Source organism: Fundulus heteroclitus, chromosome 23 (assembly GCF_011125445.2).
Source record: "Fundulus heteroclitus isolate FHET01 chromosome 23, MU-UCD_Fhet_4.1, whole genome shotgun sequence".
NCBI lineage: Eukaryota > Metazoa > Chordata > Actinopteri > Cyprinodontiformes > Fundulidae > Fundulus > Fundulus heteroclitus.
The window spans coordinates 28040674-28061548 of record NC_046383.1 but is presented as its reverse complement, the minus strand read 5'-3'; the positions used below and the strand labels follow the sequence as shown (position 1 = coordinate 28061548).

The window sequence follows — 20875 nt, the reverse complement described above, 5'->3', positions numbered from 1 at the left end:
CTTGCGTAAAAAAAAAAACGTTGTGCTGCTCAGAGACGCGGCACGACGGAATCGAAAAGAGAATCGTTTAGCGAGCTGACAAACGGTGCCACGGAATTGAAAAACACGGAACCGGTTCTGAACAGGAACCGGTTTTCGATTCCCATCCCTATTAATTACGGTACATAAAAGTTGTTTTGAACACATTTTTAAAGCCTTGTTCCCATCATAATTTCCAGGTCCCCCGTTTTGCCTAATCAAAACAGATCTAAACAGGTTTTAGAAAGGTTTACTGTTCCAAAACTTAAAACTGACAAATGATGGGAACAACGCGATGGTTTATCAGACAAAGAGTGTGTGGCAGCAGTACCTCCCCATAGCTGAAAGTGTCTAGCCTTTCATCAGAGCTGTATCTGGGGAACGGCTGGTATGAGGAGGATATGAGATCTGGCTGTTGGACTTCATATATGGCTTTGACCTTGGGCAGGGCTGCAAGGTCCTTATAATCAAAGATCTCATTCTCCACTCTGGCCTGGAGAGAGGACACACACCCAGCGACCAAAGACAAGAAACAACAGCAACAAGACAAGACATCAACCACATGGACAATGAATGGTGACGTGTCACAAAAGCTGACCAAGCATGCATGATAAAACAAGCCAGACACATGCACAAAGCAGAGCTGGACATGGCTGTGAGCTGTTGACCTTCAGGAGCCCAGCGTTTGTGGGACAGAAGGCAGGGGAAGCACAGACAGTCACAGGCAGAAAGCAGGGGAGGGAGACGAGACGGCACGCTTGCTTACACTGCATTCCTCCATCATCCATCACCTTAAACAGAAAGGTCATTGATTATGTGAGAGGAGCAGAGCAAGGAAGGGCAGAGAGCAGCGGGTCTGGCATGCTCGCAGACGAGCGCCGACATGCAAATGCAACCAGCATATGGAGCGACACCCAGCAGAGTGCAAAGCTGCAGACGGAGAGGACCGTTAAAATGACGGATCTGATGCAACTCGGCATTGCATGCAGGGACAACTGTTACATCCAGTGTCTTCTGCGCATAGATAAGCTAGATTTGTTCAGCCATTTATTAAAGACGCTGAACTGGATTCACACTGGTGAATATACACATTTAAAATACTGCTTTAGTGGCAGTGACAGTCCTAACTGCATTTTACTAGCTAACGCCACTTAACTTCAAACACGTGATTGTTTTCTACACTCCAGGGAGTTTGACGGTGCATTTCCAAAGTCCTTAACTTGACGGTGCATTTTAGTTCTTTACTTATGTTACAAGCAGAAATTCCAATTATTAGGGTTTAATGTGATAAACCAACAGGAAATAGTGTATAAATGGGATGTAGGAGGAAAAAGGTGTTGAGATGTTTAAAGTAATGTTTTGTTATAAAATGATATCCCAAGCTCTGCACATCTTGAGGAGCACTAGTCATACCATTCTGTGAATATGGAGGAGGTATGGAAAAACTGCAAACCCACCAAGACATGGTAGGCTTCCTAAAACTGGCTGTCAGATAACGACAGCATGAATCCAACAAGCAGCTAGGAGGTCAGATTGGTTTTGGTTTGCCACAAGCCGTGGGGAGGACACGGTAAACCTGTGCAAAATTGCGACCTGGTTCACACGAGACTCAAAATAATTTTTTGATGAGCAAAATATTACTTGTGGAGGAACACCATCCTGAACGCACCGCTGTGAACAAAAGGTGGCGGCGGCATCATGCTGTGGGGGAGGCTCCTATGCGGTCTGACAGAGTTAAGCTCAACTCAAATTTTCACAATTCTCACAAAGAAAGAGAAAGCTTTTTTGGAGAAAACGTAACCCCAGAACACTGCACTGTCTCAGCAATGCCTCCTGCGAGAACTGGGAATGTGAATATGTTCAACTCGATGATCTGGAACCAAACAGTGGCTCATCTGAAAGACTACCTGCTCACAATCTTAAATGCATTGAATAAAATAAAAGAATCGTTGAACTGCTGTTTAGACGTAAACATCCCAGAACACCTTGACAATTCCCAAGTATTTGCTTTCTGATGACAAAAGTAACAAACATGATAAAAAAGGGGTTTCATTTCCTCTTGCTGTCCCCACTGTAACAAAATGCTGCTTGACCGGACACTTAGTGCCATATATAAAGTGAGGTAGACACAGGACAGGTGAACAGGCCAAGAGAGCAAAGGACCTTGTGTTTTAGCGCTTAACTATCCAACTTTCAGTGTGTGTGTGCTTCAGGGGTAAGAAATGAGCTTAAAGTGGAAGATGTGTGCCAGAGTGCCTAGAAAAAAACGCAAAATCATCGGCTGCTTACACATATGACTCTGCTGGGAGAACCTATGGATGATCCCGGCGGTGAGATGGAGGTCTCAGACAGCCGTCTGGACTGCAAGGGAACACATCAGAGAGAGAAAGCTGAAGATGCGACTGAGAGTCAGATTTATATTCACGTGAACTCTCTTCGACTCAAACACCCAGCTCACCCTGAGTCTTCTCTCGGCCCTTGCCGCCTGCTTGCATAACGGGTGCCACACCTCACAGCCTTGACGACGAGGAAGAAAGAAACACGGGTGTGAACACGCGCCACGCGGTCGTCTGGGTGTGCTGGCGCAGCGGGAGACTCACCTGTCAGGTACATTTCTTCCCCTTCTTTGAACATGGTGTTGCAGCGCGTGCACCGGGCGCACGTCGGGTGGTAGTGCTTCCCTCCTGCCTGAGAAAACAGAGGTGCGACTGAGCATAAATCATCATAAGACAGAACCTCACGGCTGAGGGGGTCAATCTGCAGAACGTGGAGCCGTCTCGGGATGGACGCTGTCTCCGTATGTTTTCCCCGAAATGTACGGGATCCCCTGACCCCAAGTGACCTGGTTGTGTTGAGACATTGCTGGAAAAGCCCTTTGCTGTGTTATGCAGCAGTCACACCCCAGGAGCACATTGCATTCCCTCCAGGTCATTCACAACAGTGATAAAGGAATGTTTAATTAAAATACCTTGTAAAACAATGTCCTTCCCTTGAACATGTTCGCATTTTGTCACGTTACAGCCACTCATTTTAGCATATTTTATGTGATAGACCGACACAAAGTAGCGCCAAGAGTACCCAGTCGGTACTCCATAGAACAAGCTAGAACAATTTTTAAAATAACTCTCCTCCATTTAGTTCGGTCCACCTTTGACCAGCTTTACTGTCCCAGGGATGCTGTGTTCATGGTGATGTTTGGAGTCGGTTTGCTGCTGCGGATGGTCTTTAAGTTTTAGTCCCATGGGACCAGAGCATCTTCTTGTCCATGTTTTCTTTCTACCATGTAAGAAGATTAAATTACACACAAAGGAATTATGTCCACCGTGAATCTGACTTTCTGATGTCAGTTGGTTGTACTGGATTTTAATGAGAATGTTACAGTAAATAGAGAGTGAATAAAAATGTGTATGTGCTCCAGTTTCTGTATTTGGGAAAAACTTTCACACTACTTTGTTTCTGTCTGTGATAAAAAAGCAAAACAAAACAAAATAACACCAACATAAACTTAAAACTACGGAAGAGGATTAGGGCCATTAAAAAAAAAAAAAAGTCTATTCAATCTGACTTTATTCTCAGAATTCTGACTTTAATCTCAGAATTCTGACTTTATTCTCAGAATTCTGACTTTTTTTCTCAGAATTCTGAGATTAAAGTCATAATTCTGACTTTAATCTCAGAATTATTTTTTCTCAGAATTCTGACTTTATTCTCAGAATTCTGAGAAAAATGTCAAAAAGTCAGAATTCTGACTTTAATCTCAGAATTCTTTTTTCTCAGAATTCTGACTTTATTCTCAGAATTCTGAGAAAAATGTCAAAAAGTCAGAATTCTGACTTTTTTCTCAGAATTCTGAGCAAAAAGTCAGAATTCTGAGATTAAAGTCAGAATTTAATAGACTTTTATTTTTATTTTTTGAATGGCCTTAATCCTCTGCCGTAGAAGTCTGTGGTCGTAACAAGACAAAATGTGTTGAATGAATATATTTGCAGCGCAAACCTACGTTGGTTAAAAGCACCGTACTACCTCACTGCCTTTATCTGTGACTTTCCTAAACTCTAAAAAAAAAGGTAACCCTTGTTCAGTGCATGTTTGTTTTTCAGTTTCTTTGCCTTCATTAATGTGATGAAGGCAAATGTGATGTAATGTGAACTGTACTGTGAACCGGAGTAGCTCAACAGTGTGAAAAAGTACCCCCCAATGAGGCGACACAGACGTACTGTATATGCACATGTAGGAGGTGAAACCATAAAGTGGTGGGAGTTCCTGGGCCAGATGTGCCTCTGCAGTGCCGATGACGGAGGCGAGGCCCTGTCATGTCACCTCGCTCTCCCTTCACACGGCATTCGAGCTCTTCTATTTATAGGAGGATGGCTGAAATACAGACCTGATCCACGCCAAGCTAGTCGACGTGTGTGTGCCGGGACTATCGTTTTATGTAATTTTATCCCGCACTGATTCTCTCCCCATCCTCCAGCTTATAATAGAGGAGATAGTTTACGTGATCCGCAGGAACAGCGTCTCCCTGGTTTCCCAGTCGTGTCTAAGTTGTGTCTCGGATAGAAGCGGGGCTGCAGCCGTGTTGGGCGCTCAGGTTACTACGAAAGGAAGAAGCCAGGGGAGCACACATGTTTTTAGAGCAGCAGAGTGTTTACCGTCATCGGTGAAACTGTGTCAGTTCAAGCTATTTCTAATGAAGCGCCCATTCTCAGCGGCGGCATTAATAGGATGCTAAATTTATTGAGGGATGAGGGTGTATAATGATCCCTAGCTCACTCTCTTCAAGCCCGGAATTTCTTCCAAACTGCTCATTAGATTAATGGCATCTGGTTCTGGATAGTTGGACTCAGTATGAGGTCAATATTTTGTGGATGAAGCTTAATCATTAATATGCAGTAATTAGTCTGGGTCTATGGGATTGCAGGAGGAAAGAAAAGAATGCATAATTACAGGGGCTGGGCAAATTTGAAATAAATAGGAAAACATTACTAAAATTAATGATGCAACCATATTTGTTTTTTTGTATTGTTGCTCTGTTTTCCTATAGCCCAGCATATGCGCATGAACCATCTTAACTTCGAAGTGTTTTACAGCCTCTAACAGCACCGTGCACTTCCTATCAACTCTGACCAGCTTCTATACCCATTCTGAAGAAAATCATGCTCACAGTAGGATGCTGTTGCCACAATTTTATTACCGTATGGGTGGAGTGCTCAGGGTGAGCAACAGCGTTTGTTTTCCTCCACACAGAATATTTTCCATGGACCCCGAAAATTCAGTTTTGTTCTTTTCTGACTGCAAACACCTCCTTCCACATGTTTCCATGTTCTCGCCCCCAGATGCATGGACAACTGCAAAACTGGAGTTCTTATGACTGTCTTTCAACAATTGCTCTCCAACTGTCCTCTTCCTTAAGGAGCAGATTTGTGGCGTACATGACAGCACCTGCAGCTCCTCTGGAGTTTAACCCAAGTTTAATTGGGTTAAACTTGGGTTTAGCCGAGTTTAACCCAAATTTGGTGAGTTTTGAAGAAAATTGGTTGCACTTGATTTTATTCAAGGGTACCAATAAAAGAAGGCACACCCCGGTTTACAGATTTGTTTATTTGCATGAAAATGTATTGTATGTGTATGTTTATCACGTAAATTCACAGCGGACGTTTGTGGTTTCAAAGTAGGAAAATACGAAAAAAGTTCAAGGGGTGTTCATACTTTTGCAAGGGTAGATGAAAAAGGAAAAAACGGAGACTTGCGGATAAAAGCAGACATGTCCTCGTGTCTATAAATAGCCCAGGGAGGCTGGCCGTCAGGAACAAAGCACTTCACACCAGCAGTTCTGACAAGGAAAGGACCACCGGGACGAGCAGGTCCAGTGTGTGTATGTGTTTGTATGTCTGTGTCCGACAGTTTTTTTTTTTTTTTTTAACCACACGTCCTCACAAGAGACAGAAAAAAAGAACCTCCAGAGAATCCTCCAAAAAACATTTAATTAGCCTCTGTGCATAATAACTTTAATCGTTTTTTGCCTCCGCTATTGTACTAGTTTCTCCTTTACTTTTTTTTCTTCCTAAAGCCGTCTTATTCGGTTCGCTCTCAGTTCTTTTTCCTCTGCAGCCCTCCTTTCAACTGCTGACTGCTTTGGTATAAAAGCATAAATGTGGATTTTTTTTTTCCCCCTTCTTAACAGCACAACTAGCTCTCTACGTCTGTCTTGCCTTCTGCCATCCTCTCCACTGCCTTTTCCTCCTGAAATCTTTTTATAGCTTCCAATTTTCCTCTTCACTTCTTACAGAATTCAGTGTAATCTCTCCCTACCCCCCCCCCCCCCCCCCTTCCTGCTTATGCAGGTAGACCCGTTATCTGCTGAAGAGTTCAAGTGGAAACAATGACAAAGGGGAATACACTTTCGTGTCAGACCAGGCTGATGCTTTTGAACTGAATTTGATTTGATTTTAAACTATTTATCGCCTCTCGAACTAACACCCCCCCCCCCCCTTACTTCCCTGAAGCACAGCAGAGCTTAGTCCAAGCCCAGAATGAAACGCCGCTGCTCAACTCTGATAATGCTGATTGCACCAAGCTAATACCTTTCAACTCCCTGTCTGGATTCGAATTCCCTTTTTTGCATCCCATCATGCCTGAACTCTCACCTCCAGAACCCGTCCGCTGATGTATCTGCTGCACGTCTCGCATTTCACGCCGTACTGGGCGTGGTAATCTGCCTCACAGTACGGCACGCCGTCCCTACGACACAAGACAGAGAGGAGACTGCTTTACCGGGGCCCCCCCGACGCGCAGCCCGTCCTGCTCGAACCTGAGAGGGCAGCTGGATATGAGGAAAGAGGCGAGGACAGCGGAAAAGATGGTGTCTCCCCCGTCTCTACGCACTCACTTGCTGATGTACTCCCCGGTGAGAACCATGTTGCACGTCCGGCATCGGAAGCAGCTGACGTGCCACTGTTTCTCCAGCGCCAGGAGAGACTGACCCTGTTTGATCTCCGCTCCGCATCCAGCGCAGTCTGGGTAAGAGGTAGAAGAAAGAGGGGGGGGGGGGGGGGGGGGGGGGGAGGAAAAAAAAAAAGATGAGCGGAGACAAAAACAAAGGCAGATGCCTACTAACTGGATGAGGAGGCGGGTGAGATTCAGCTGTAAATGCAACTTTCCACGTCTACTGTGCGCCTACTGTCTACTTTCTCTCTACATTTGCAGAAAAAACACGTTCACAACAAAGTGTTTCTAAGCATAATTGTTCATTTAATTGCCCAGAGGATTTTGCCCATGCAGGTGTGAACATTACAGACTTGTTCAAGAGGGAGGTATAGACGGGGATGGCTCAGAGCTCGCGAGTGATGCATGGCTGCACGGTTAAAAACTGAAACAGGGTCAGTGCTTCCAATTTGTTTCTATTTGGGAGGCACTTTGCTTGGCTTAACCTTCTCTGACCCAGTCCACGGCTTCAGAAGTCCCCGTATCACCAGGGACTGCTCCACGCTGCCTTCAGCCGACGGTTTTCCAGCCACACCTTAAAGTTTACTTAGTCAGGCTTCTACCTTTAACAAAAATTTTTTTTTACTGTCATTTGGTGGAACTGTAGCTGTTAGATTTTTCATGTAGGAACTATTCATGTTCTGCATTCACAATTAAATTAAAGACTGCAGGCTGGTAATGGAGAGTTGGATCTAGAAATGTTGATGATTTTCAGCCTGACTGACCCTGACCAGAGACTAAGTGGCCGTGTGGACAGAAACATTTCCTGGTCTGGACGTCTTGAACAGAGTCAGAGGTTTGAAATGGAGTCAGATGAAGCTCAGAGATGTCAACACACGGATGAGGCTCGCTGTAGCCTTAAGAGAACAAGAGAGAGCAGGTCATAGGAAGGCTAAACGTGTGTATACTAAAAAGTTGGTGTTTTATCCTTTTAAGCATTCAACCTGCCATGTTGGTGGCCTTTTGGTGTCCACGTTTTTTTAAATGAATGTACACAAAGAATATCAGATGCTAAACCCAGTTACCCTCTGCCCAATTAAGATTCTGTCCACTCTGTTTAAAAATGTTAAAACCAAATTTTTTAAAATTGACATTTAATCTGCATCTGCTATACATTATTGACAACAAGAAAGCCAAAAAATAAAGAAAATCAATGCTATCCTCAAATACTCCTATACTGTCAATCTTCCTAGAAGACTGGCTACTAATTAGTAGTTCAAAGTTCTCATTTGTGCTCTACATCCTTTTTTGCATGAGCACATTTGATAGTTGAAGAGCTATGAGTAAAAATACTACTGTTTTACCACACGACTTCCAACCTGCAGGGGTAAGAGCAAGAACAAACCGTATTCTAACCAACAGCTGTGGCAGTACATAAATAAAGCGCCGCCTCATCCGTCAATCATTGTGACTCTTCTATTATCACACTGGGATGAATGCTGTACAGGGGTGCCCTGACATTTATTGCTGATTTACTGCATCTGCTAAGTTAAAGGCAGGGCAAACGTTCAATTTACAGGACTTAGTCAGGAAAGAATATACGGAGGGAAAAATTAGAAGGACATACAAAGGTCCCCAATAGGCCAGGGACATTGATCTACTTCAGGATAGACTATGTGGGTATAATCACCTGGCATGCCATCAAATGGACCTTCTTTTTAACCTTTATACTTAGTATGAAATAGAAAATGAAGATTCCCTAGCCACAGAAACCTTTTGGTCATGTCCCTATCCTTAAAAGTGAGATGAAACAAGCCATTGATGCCATTGATGCCATTGACTTTACAAAGTCAATCCAACCAAATGATACAGACAGATTGGTTAAGACGTTTTCTATCTACCAGCAGATTGCATCGATTCACTGACTTGCAGCGTTCCCTCTTCCTGGATGAGCTTGTATTGACAACGGACCGTCACTTGCATGTGATGCTGACTTTTAGCAATCCCTCCTACCCAGCATACACCTTCCATGGAAGATATACTTAGCCCAGGGATTCTGTGCTTAGCGTTGTCTCTTTCCTTGACTACGCCACTGAAGGAACTATTGGTGCCATTAACTTTATGTTTATTCCCCCCCAGTAGAAGCAACTGTCTGCTAAAGGTTGCAGTGTTTTCTTCCTGATAGAAAGTACTACCTGCTCAGTGTTTGTGGTTTTAGCATTTTAGCTGTGTTTCGCTCCTGGGTGAATCCATTAAAGAAGGGGGCAATAGCTGCAGGTCTCATCAGCATGATCTCCGGAGGAAGATTTGTTCCTGTCCACTGCCACCACAGTCAAGTCAACGACTGGAAACAATCAGTTTCTTCAGTTGAATCACTTTCTCTCTTTTTTTTTCGCAAACTGTCTTTAAACCATGGACTGAACTGGATCATATATCAATTGCTCCTGAGTTTGGCTACATTACTGGATTCTTATGGGACAAATTAGAATGATCCGAAATTAATTTGGACCAAACTAGTTTCAGAATGACTGGGTAAAACATCAGACCTGCTTGTCTTTCTAACGTACATTAGAAACACATTTGTTGTGATTGGTGCGGTTTTAAAAAACTAGTCAAAACCATTTATTGAATTTTATTCTCCTAAACCAGTTACATTTGAAAAACTGTGCTTTGTTCGTAATTGTGTCTTTAACCTTGTTCTGTCCTGTAAAGTATCAACTAACTACAGCAGAGGAATTGTTTATTTTATGTATTGAAAAAATTATGACCAGACAGCAATTACTTTGAGTGACGTTTTCCAGAAATAATTACTTTGCATTCGCAAATTGTAGTCAAACAACTGCGGTGCCCTATAACTTGTTTTAGGCTATCTGTTCCATAAATGTCTAATATGTAAAAAGTGTTAGTTTTTTTATCTATTGTTTGCACTCCTTGCTCAGTGATAAACTCTATACCTGGGGAGCTGTTTGGCTTCCATTCAACTTAATGGAGCAATCTGGGAGACACTGTTATTCATTGCTATTTCACCATCTGTTTAAACTGCAGAAACAGTGAGAGGCAGCGTGCCGTCCGTCTGCCACATTTAAACACTTCATTATCAGCGACTGTCACTCCGTTGCATGACGAGAAACAGTCCCCCTCCTACTTTATGCTTAACAAGGGAAGCTGCAAGCCTCTCCTAACGCGAAGGCGTGGCAGAGAACAAGTCCCGACTCTGCACAGCGCACGGGCAGCGGAAAGACGATGTAAACTCCTCTGCTTGCTAAGTGTCGACGACGCTGAATAAATGTTGAACTTGGCTCTGTCGGATGATTACAAGCCGCCGGATCAAAAGGAGAGGCCCGACAAGTGATCCGACAGCCACTCCATACGCTAAATTAGCCCGAAAAAGGAGCCCCTCGAACCTTAGCGTGTTTGGATAAGGCCTGGTGGGCCCAAACAGAACAGACAGAGCAAGGCGGACGCTCAACTCACGGCTGGGCCCGTGGATCTTGATGGGTTCATTTGACTTGACAAGTGTGTGGGAGCACTGCTGGCACACGCAGTCCTTTCCGCTGAACGTCACCCTGTCTCCGATTGGGAAGGGTTTGCTGATGGGAAAAGAAAAAAACGACACAAAATAGAGATCAGAGGCGTATATAAAAAAACAAAACACAGCAGATAACATGCTTGGAGATATTACAAAGCGACATCACAGCGGACGGCATGTATGGAAACAAACGAGCGCCACGCCGGAGCGGGGCTGCTGACAGAAAGGCCGGAAGCCGCCGCTGACGCCGGCTGAAAGCACGTCTGACGTCTTTCGCCGCGCTTGGAAAAAAAAGGCGTTTGCAAACAGTCGCGACGACGGGTTAATAGGAGGTTGATTGTGACAGGAGCACCTGGCTCCTCAGTGATTAGAGAGGCGATAATGTGCCGCTGCCACAGGCTTCTGAAAAGGGGAGAGCTGGCTCTCTCGCTGAGAATGAAACTTATTAGGGAGGGCATGCGTGGAGAGCATGCTGATATCAAACGCCCGCTTCTCGCACGGCCTACAGTAGCTGTCCGCTTTACCCCGCCCTACGCGCTCCCTGCACATCTGCTCCCACTATAGGTCTGTTTGCTCCCTGGCAATGAGCTGCCCTCCACTAAATCAGCGTAAAGAGACGCACGTGTGTGTACGGGCTAACGCCATGACAGCATGACGACGTCCATTAAATCCCCTTTTTTCTACCGCATGTTTCAACTCCCTTTCTTCTCCTGCACAAGGAGACACGTTTCTTTGATTTCTTTATGGACTGGATAGGATGAAAGAATGAATGGGGAGCTAAAAGGCTTAGAGCGGACTGTTTAAAAGAGAGACGACAGTAATCCTTTTACTTCCCTGCCGAGTCCTGGAGCCAAAGCCAAGGCCCCCGAAGGAAGGCTTGAGTCTCTAGCAGGGCATGGAGACATGTTCGCAGGGAAGTCTGGTAAAAGTAATCCATCCAGAGTACATAGTAGGTATGTTTCTCTCCCCCACCACCCCCTCCCAACTTCTTCACGTTAGTCTTGATTTGCTCCTTCGTGTGTTGTATTTATTTTAAAATGGGCAACTTTCATGCATAAAACAGAAAGGGAACAAGCGAGTGACGGGAGCAGATGAGCCAGCAGGGATGTTCCAGCACACGAATTATTCAACAAAGACCTCGGTAAACACTGAAAAACGCTCAAGCCCAAACTTTTTTTAGTTGTTCCAATCTCAAGGTTAAGCAGAAGTTATAAAAGTAGGATTTAAACAAACTGAGGCACTTTTTGCCCGTTTTTTTTTCCCTCACAGAAAGAGTTTAAGATTAGTCGGTTTGGATAAAATGCGTCTCTGAGAGCAATTGTTTAAGTCTTGTCACAGAGATTCTCATTGGGATTTACATTACATGTTGTTGCCTTATATTTAGCTCTTTTCATCTTCCCATAAAATCTAACAAGCTTCCCACTGGCTGCTGGAGAAAAGCATCCCCGCAGCATGATGCCGCCGCCACCACTGTCAATCACCATGGTGGTGGTGGTGTGTTCAGGGGCATGCAAAGTGTTTTCTGCCACACAATGTTTTGCACTTACAGTAGGTCAAGAAGTTCAGTTTAGCCTCCTTGTTCCACATTTCTGTCCATTGCATTAAACTTTCTTCAATTGTGTTTCAGAATCAAACCGACAAGTTGAAAGAAACTCCAACCATCTGATTTTTATTCCTAAGACCTCTTTTTGGGGCTTCTATTATGATCTTGGTTCAACGCAGTCTGCTAGACTGTCTGCCAGTTTAACCAAAGCCGTCACATTATCTAGTCCATAAGAAGTGAAACTGCTGTGATGCCTTAAAAAGTCGGTCTTTGACCTCGTCCTTACCTGTGTTATGTTCACTCCCTCAAGACACTCTTGCCTTGTCAGTCTTTCTCAGCACTTTAAAAATGTACTCTTTTTACATATTTAATGCACGGTACATTTTTTTTTTTCTCCTGACCACAAAAACGGGGAAGTTATTTCTGTCTTTTTTTATGATAAGCCTGGCGGCTTTGATCACTGGCTCTTTTAAAAAAAAAAAAAAAACATGAGCGCTGAAAAGTGAGCAGCTTCTGTTAAGGCTGACTTTGCCATGACAAAAAGAAAGTGGCACAGCAGTGAAGGTACACGGCGGCAATTTTTAGTGCAGCGAGGGTTGAGAGCCAGAACGTCATGATAGGAATACTTGGAATGATGAAAAAGAGTGAGAGGAAAAGGGAGGAAAGTGAGCGACAGAGAAAAACTCGAACCCGGCGGCTTCTAGTTGTCTCTTCCAGTTCCCTGTTCTAATTTACAACACAAACACACCCTGTCACCACCAGGACTGCTCCGCTGACTGTCGCTAGTCTCTTGGTGTTGGATTGTCCTTTTTTTTTTTTTTTCCTCCTCTCTCTTCTGACCACAGCTGGCGGGCTTGAGCGCCAATGTCAAACAGATCCCAGACAAGAGAAAAAAACAAAACACGCCTGGAGGGAGGAAACTGAAGATCACCTCGTCCAAGACGTATTACACTTCAAAGCAGACGGAGAAGGTTTGAGGTGCACGGGGGTTTTAGAAAGACAGGCAGCTGTGCGTCCGCGCTGACCCAACCTTTAATGGACGTTTATGTGAAATGGCACGCGGCCCCCGAGCCTGGTGATGACCGTTTGTTGGAAGGGGACGCTGCGTGTGAACGTGATTGGCAAAGAGAGGACGGAGTTGTCTTGTTTTGGGTTCATCTAACTGCACGAAACAACTGATTTGATCTGAATCGTGTAAAAAAAATAAAGAAAAATAACCTACTTTCTACATCTCCTCGTTAGATAGAATTAGATATTTATAAAACAGCCTACTTTAATGATTATATCCTCCAAAATTAGTCATCCTGTGGTTACTGCCTGATTTCCAAAAGGACTTGGTGGTCATGAGATTTAAGGAAAAAAACAGATAAAGACACTGACTCATGGCAGAAGGGAAAAAAAACAGTTCTTATTCAATGCCTCAATAATATGTTCCCTGTTCTTCAATCAGGCTATAATCACTCAGGGAGATGATGAACGTCCACAGAACAGACAGTGAACTCCAAAGAAGGCAAGTGATGAGCACATGATGCACCTTTTCACTACCCCCTTAAACAATCTTGAAAACGTATTCATATCATCTACTTTTCTCACACTGTTTCGTGTTACAATCACAAACGGCTAGGCATGTTATATGTAGGTGCTACGGGATAGACCATCAGACACACGCGTGTTTCATTCTGCAGGGTGAGAAAACAATCTTTTAAAAATAAAAAGGCTGAATTCTGTAGTGTTCATTTTTCCCCCAGTGCCCTTAAACGTGAAAACAAAGTCCCTGACTCTGAACGTCTCACGGGGCACAGGCCATCATATGAAATATAGAGTACAGCACACCTGCAAACCAACCAAACATGCTTTTCCTACTAATCTGAAAGACCAGGAAGCAGCCAAGTGGTTCTTGGTAACTCTGGAGGAGTTTCAGAGATCCACAGCTCACGTGGGAAAAGCACATAAACCTCATCTTTATGGCGGAGTGGCAGGAAGAAAGCAACTGCTCTGAGAAAGCAATAGGAGTTTGTTTAAGGTTTGCCATTAGCCATGCTGGGCCCAGAGCAGACATGTGCAGGAAGGCGCTCTGGTCAGATGAGACTAAAGTTGTATTTTTGGTCCTCTTTAATGCAAAGCACTTAGTGTGATATAAAAAAAAATAATCACAATGCACATCACCCATAACCCCTCATCCAAACTTTGAAACATGGTGGTGACAGAATCATACTGTGGCTACGCTTCTCCTTCAGGAGGGAGAGGGAAACTGGACAGAGTTGATGGGAAGACGGATGGAGCAAAACAAAGGGACAAAGTAAGTCTCCAACATTAACCATAGACTTTTGTATCTTGGACATTTTTTTAAACTTACAAATGTGTCGGGGCCAAACGATCAAACAAAGTTACAAATAAAGTTAGATTTGGATCTAAACGCTGTATTTCTAGGTTGTTCTTCCTGGGTTACTTCCCCCCCCCCCCCCCCCCCCCCCCCAATTACTTGAAATGTTTTGAGATTAATTAATAAAATTGTGTAAGGTTTTATACATTTTTATTGTCTTGACCAAGGAGCTCCAATTATAGATGTGTGGGATTATGAGTTTAATTACTTTATAGACGACACAGTGTAACAGAATGTGCGGTGCCCCCTTGCTGAATGTCAGCCCAACACATAAAAAAAAAACCTAACTCAGTGGAAAATGTGAGAGAAAAAAATCATTCAGGCTCAGAATAATAGCTCCAGCAGTTCAGAAATAAAGTTTCTCTTAATCAGCCAAGGTATTAGGCCCTTTAAACGGGAGGGCATGTCTGATTTGGGTGTGCGGTGAACGGTGACCTGCATACCTGCAGATGCTGCAGACGAAGCACTTGGGGTGGTACGTGCGTCCCAGAGCGGAGACCACCTCGCCTGTGATGAAGCTGTCGCAGCGGTCGCAGCGCGTGCCGTACAGCCGCTGGTAGTCGGCCGTGCAAATGTACTCGCCCTTCTTCTGGAAGAAGCCAGATCGTGCCAGGTCACAGTTACACACTGAGGAGGGGGAGAAGAGTCGAGAGACAGTCAGACACCCAAAGCTGCAGAAAACACAGGGAGAAATATGGAAATGAGCTGTTCTATTTTTAGCATTCCACTGTTTGTCTGATGCCTTCGGTCCTGTGTGCGTGCTTATCTTTACACCTGGCTGCTAAGGAAGTTATTCCATTCCAGGGAGCAATGAGCCAATTTGTTCTGATGGGAAAATAATGATATAATCAGTGGGAAAGTAATTTGGGTTCAGAACGACGCAAGGAACAGTAAACATCGACTGGAAACGCGTTGAACGCCGCTGAGAAAAAACAAAGAAAACACCGGGGACACGAAGGGTGAACGCTCAGTTCAATGTGTGCATATATTACATTAGATATTCAGAGCCGACAATATGAGTTAAGATTCCTTTGCTTTGAAACTGAGAGCGTCTTCAAGTGGGTGTGACTGTACAGCTCGGAGGCATTTTCACAGATTAGTGTTTGCCGGTATCATTTTCACCACAAGTGCGGTTTACCACCCCGAAGAAAAACACAGCACTGGTGTGAATGAGGCTGGATGTATCTGTTTGAAATAATAATAAAAATAAAAACCATCACTTTGTCTCAGTGATTTGAGGATTTTGTCTTGGACTTGGGAATTATAGGTGTGACCTTGCAGTGGCCCTATAATTATCTCACAGCTACAATTATCATGCAGCTTGGAACCTCATGGAACAGCTCTGCTGGTTCAGTGGTTCAGTTGGCACGCCCACAGACTACTCCTGTCAAAATAGTGGAAAGAAAGTGATAAAGAATGGTTCAATATGTTTGGGATTAAAAAAAATCAATAATATTTAACCAACAATTGGTTAGTTTAATGCAAATTAGCATTTAAATGTTCGAACAATTAACTCACAAACAGAAAGCATTAATCACTGCGGCATTGGGCATCTTGCCACAATGCTGCCCATGACAAAAATAAATAAAAACATGACTTTTGAGATTTTAGAGATGTTTTTTTCTTTTATTTGCTATCTACTGATATGGTTCTAAATCCTAGGTGTTGCCCTGCTGCCACACACCTGATTTAAAGGAATCAGTGATGGATCTGCCGCACTTAATGCCAAGCTGAGGAAATGCAATCCGGCATGTCTAAAGGACGTAGAATATTGGGTCCTGGGGGCCAAGCTTTAAAACAACCAGAAATGAAACTGATGGAGAGCAGCAGTGAAAAAATCGTACGTATAGAAAACAAAATGCTCATGAAAAGACACAAAAAGGTTAACTAATTTAAAAAGCTTCCAAACTTTCCAGATCCCAAATCGATCTTATTAGTAAAAGATGACCTGGTATGGAACCTATGCAACATTGTACTGCTACCATTGCTAGAAACACCCCCCCCCCCCCCCAAACTGGTTGGCAACTGGTCGGAAAGTCAAAAACCTAGTGTATATAAATCATATGCAAGTGCTGCTAGGTTGTGCTGACAACGTTCTTCAGTATGACTGCTATAGGCAAAGAAGACCCAAGGTTAGCTATGGTTAACCTCTGTGCAGTATTTCAAAAAGTCATGGAAAGAGTTTCAAGAAACTCCTTTTTGTGCAACATTTCAAGACAAGTCTGGACTTCATTCAAGCTGTGAGAGAGAAAGACCTAAAATGGGTTAGTCTTAGATTGCATTATATTTTCCTTTTTTCTGATTTATACACATACTTTCCTTTTGAATAGAGCAACCCATGATAGAAAAAGCACAGACTTTATGTAGTTATTGTTTCACTTCTAAATGTTATAAGGATAAGCAGCTAGTAGGCAAATGATAATAATCAGTTCAAACATTTATTAAAATAATTCATACAATTGGACATCCTTAATAAATGAAACTATAGCATACAAGTAAGGATAGCATGTTTAACAACAATTTATGTGCGACAAAAAGTCATGTAGGGAATAGTCCATCCAGAGAGAATAGAGAAGATTTGCTCTTAAAGATCAATAAACATTTGATGTTGTTGGCATGCCCACACTTTGATCCCTCTTTTACTTCGACTTTTTCATGTTTGGGAGTCCTGGGTTGGAAAAATAGAAAACAAAATATCTGTAGGTTAGAAATGTGTCACAGATTTTAGTTTTGACCCTAGATAGCCATAGCCAAATGACCTGCACTGTATTTCCATTGTATATTTTTTATCCAGATTATCTGTGGTTTTATCTATATCTTTCAATATTCTGACATCAGAGCCCACATCATGATAACCAATTTCCGCTTCTTGTGTAAATATAAACCTGATTCAACTGAATGGGCTTTTAAAGTAACAATATTAAATGGTAAAATGATTTATAAAGACTAACTTATACTCACTCCCACTTCATGGCAGCACCCAGATGTTGTGGAGAACGGAGTGGCTGTAGCATTCACTCCCTAAGAGCCAGCTGTTTTTTAGTGGCTGTTAGCAGGCAGAGATTTCTCTCTCACACACACACACACAAACACACACACACGCACGCACATAAAACCTTCAAAGGGGTTGCATTTAATCTTAAACTCTTTGAGTGGATCATATTGGCTTAATGGTGTAATAAAAGATCAGTGGGGCACTTGCTTAAAAACAAAACAGTTTCATCTCTCTCAAGAGAACAGAAACACATAAATCCGTCTGTGATTAGATGGGACCGCGCAGATGCAGGGTCGGGATGATAAAAAGGGACACAAGGTACCGAGCGAGGTACCCTTTTTTTCTAACCAGTCTTCAGATTGAGGAACGGTAGCTACAGAAATGCAGAGGACTATGATTGAGAAGAAGTGTGCGGAGGAGCAGAGCTGAATCAGTCTATAAAAATGTATGCGTGTGCATGCGGCGACCACATTTCCAAAACCACTGAACAATGGCACATAGCTTCAAAAAAGTGCCTGCGCGGCATCTGGAGCCAGACCAACTAAGGCTCTCACCAAGAACCAAAATCATAGGCTTCCCAGGAAATGGTATGAGTGCGTAAATATTTCCACATCTATAAAGCTCTTCACAATCTGTTGCGTCCTGAGAAGACATCTGGCATAGAGAGTGCTACTTTTCATTCTGTTATCTTGTCCTCTCTTTACTTACTCTCTCCTCGGTCTCTCAAAACAATTGGATTTTCAATTTACCCCCAAATTGGTTTTGAAATGGGTAGCATAAGCTCAATTAGCATAATGCATTGACGGCATTAGCATACGGAGGCCCGGCCAAATCCCATCTGGCTGTCTCAACCTGTTCAATTTGGATTGGAGGAGCTGAATGGAGGGCTCACCTGTTGGCTAATCACCCTGTCTCCTTCTAAACGGATGATTGGCTGGATGCATCGGAAGGGACATCCCCTCTGCTCGGTTGCCAGGAGGTTGTAAACCTTCCACGGTTACCCTAGAGACAGCTGTGTCCCGGTCTGACTGATGGTGGGCGGCACATTTAAAGGGGCTGGGGCTGAATCAGAGGCGGCAAAGGCCAAAGTCTTGTCTCTGATTAGAAGCTAGAACAATCTCTTAATCTCTTTATATCTATCTATCTATCTATCTATCTATCTATCTATCTGTCTGTCTGTCTGTCTGTCTGTCTGTCTGTCTATCTGTGTGTATATATAATATATAATAGATATATATATATATAGATATATATAATATATATATATAATATACTACACACTATATATATATATATATATATATAATATATATAATATATATACACTATATATATAATAACACTATATATAGATAGATTAATGATATATATATATATATATATATATATATATACACACACTATCATATATATATACACACTATATAGATATAATACTACTATAGATAGATAGATAGATATATAGATATATATATAGTATATATAGATATTATATATATATATATATATATATATATATATATATATAGAAGGTACTGACAGACTTGGAAAAACAGACTTTTCTACAAACTCTCATTGCACTTTTTTTTAACTACCATCCAAAAAAATAAATGTTTGAACTAAATTGCTAAATTTCACTACCCCTCCCTCCTTCGCCCCAGATTCTGGCCGATCACCGAATAAAAGTAATTCAGTCTCAAAGGGATCTCTTAAGTCATGCAGTTTTCTGCCATGTAGGTGTAGGTACACGTATCAGTCAGATTTTCAGTCGTATAACAGGGTTGTATCTTTCTCAGTCGGCATAAATCAGAGAAGATGCAGTGGAGAACTTTTTTTATGGTATTGCAGTTGCCTACAAGTGGCTCAGCTCAAGGGCAACAGCCAACAGCAGCGACATGCAAACAGCAGCAGGTGTCTGTTGGTTCTCATGAATGACAGAAACAGCATCTCTGGGACTGTTTAAGAACTAAATCCAGCCGTGAACTCTCTCAATTGTCCTTTTATTTTGAGCTAGATGTGAACTAGGGATCTTTGGCTCAATCAGCGTCGCTAGACCCACAAAAGCTGTGCTTGCCATGGTGTGTATGAGTAGTTCCCACTATCCACGAGGTTATTATGAGCTGTGAGACGTGAAAAGCGCTAATTCATTTTAAATGGACTGAATTTTACAGTGCTTTCCTGGACCTATTGACCACTCAAAGCACTTTCCACTAGAGCCACATTCACACTCACGAATGCATTCATGCATCCAGCATTCATTCACAGTCACTTATCTCTCATTTTTCTTTGATTCTTATTTTCCCTGTGTTGTTGTTGTTGTTTTTTGTTAATAACACATATTGCTTTTTTGGGATTTTTTTGTTGCAATGGAGGTCCTTTTATTGGAAGTAGGCTGACAGGAAAAGGCGACTGAGAGAGGGGGAAGCCATGCCCCATAGGACAGCAGGCCAGAGTCAAACCTGGGTCAGCCGCGTCGAGAGCTAAGGCCTCCATGCAGCGGCTGCACGCACATAACCTCTTTGTTTTGAGGTGATGCAACATTATTGACTCAATATAACTGATAATATGCAACAGATTTGATTATTCACAATTTTCTTACCGTTACACGTTCAGTGACATCGAGCTCCTTTTTGTTGCAATAAAAGTTTCATTAGCTTATAATAATAATATTTCCTATTTCAGTAGAATTTATTTTTTATATGATAAATCATCTAAATTTGTCAAGGCAGCATTTTCTCATGAAGTGAGAGCTTATTCATCTAATTATGTCAAGAAATTGAGACCTCCACCTTATTTTGCTGTGAAAACAGTTACATTTATACAAGCAAAAAAAAACAGTAATTGCATATTGTCATATTATTTCCAGAATAGATCTCCAACTCATTTTATCAAAGTAATGTGGTAACAATTTCCTTTCATTACCGAATCAAGATTAAATGACTCGAGCTCATTTGTTGCCATTAGACCTTCATTGGTCTCAGGCTAGTTTTTGTTGCAACATTTGCATTGCCATCTCATTATCTTGAGACAACAAGACTCCAAGAATTGAGAAACTGTGTTAGAATTACTATTTTTTTTTTTTTTTTTTTTTTTTTGCATTGCTCCAGTCTGTTAAAGCAGCAGCCAGAAACAGGAATGACCAATAAAGCAGCAGCCAGAAACAGGAATGACCAAAGTCTGAAGGGGGCATTATATCCCTCCTGGTGACCCATCTGGTGAGCCAGTCATACTGGGACAACTCCAGTGACCCATTCTCATCCCGCCTCTGCCCACACTAATACAGCGCCGGCCGAGGCCAGCATGATTCTCAGCAGGTACAGCTCTCCTGAACTGGAATGGAAAAAAAAAAAAAAACGTCACCAATGCAGAAATGCTATTCTGTGTTGTCGATGTAAATCTTTATGTTAAATATAACAGCCTTACATTAAAAAAAGTCATTACTCTGAAATTGAAAACCAAATAAAGAATACGCAGCAGACAATT

General features: G+C 42.6%; 1 protein-coding gene across 7 annotated transcripts in view; it reads right to left on the bottom strand.

The window, feature by feature from the left end:
- ablim3 (actin binding LIM protein family, member 3) overlaps positions 1 to 20875 on the bottom strand; it is a 71742-nt gene that overhangs the window by 20311 nt on the left and 30556 nt on the right. For 5 of the 7 annotated variants that reach the window (XM_036127420.1, XM_012851782.3, XM_036127421.1 and 2 more), the window contains exons 3-10: positions 14841 to 15024; positions 10417 to 10532; positions 6908 to 7034; positions 6666 to 6759; positions 2619 to 2706; positions 2477 to 2535; positions 2308 to 2379; positions 350 to 511 (exon numbers count right to left, since the gene is read on the bottom strand). In XM_036127420.1, coding sequence (XP_035983313.1) covers positions 350 to 511; positions 2308 to 2379; positions 2477 to 2535; positions 2619 to 2706; positions 6666 to 6759; positions 6908 to 7034; positions 10417 to 10532; positions 14841 to 15024 — 902 coding nt within the window. The remainder of the gene's footprint in view (positions 1 to 349; positions 512 to 2307; positions 2380 to 2476; positions 2536 to 2618; positions 2707 to 6665; positions 6760 to 6907; positions 7035 to 10416; positions 10533 to 14840; positions 15025 to 20875) is intronic. The other 2 variants (XM_036127422.1, XM_012851787.3) reach the window with 1 other exon arrangement.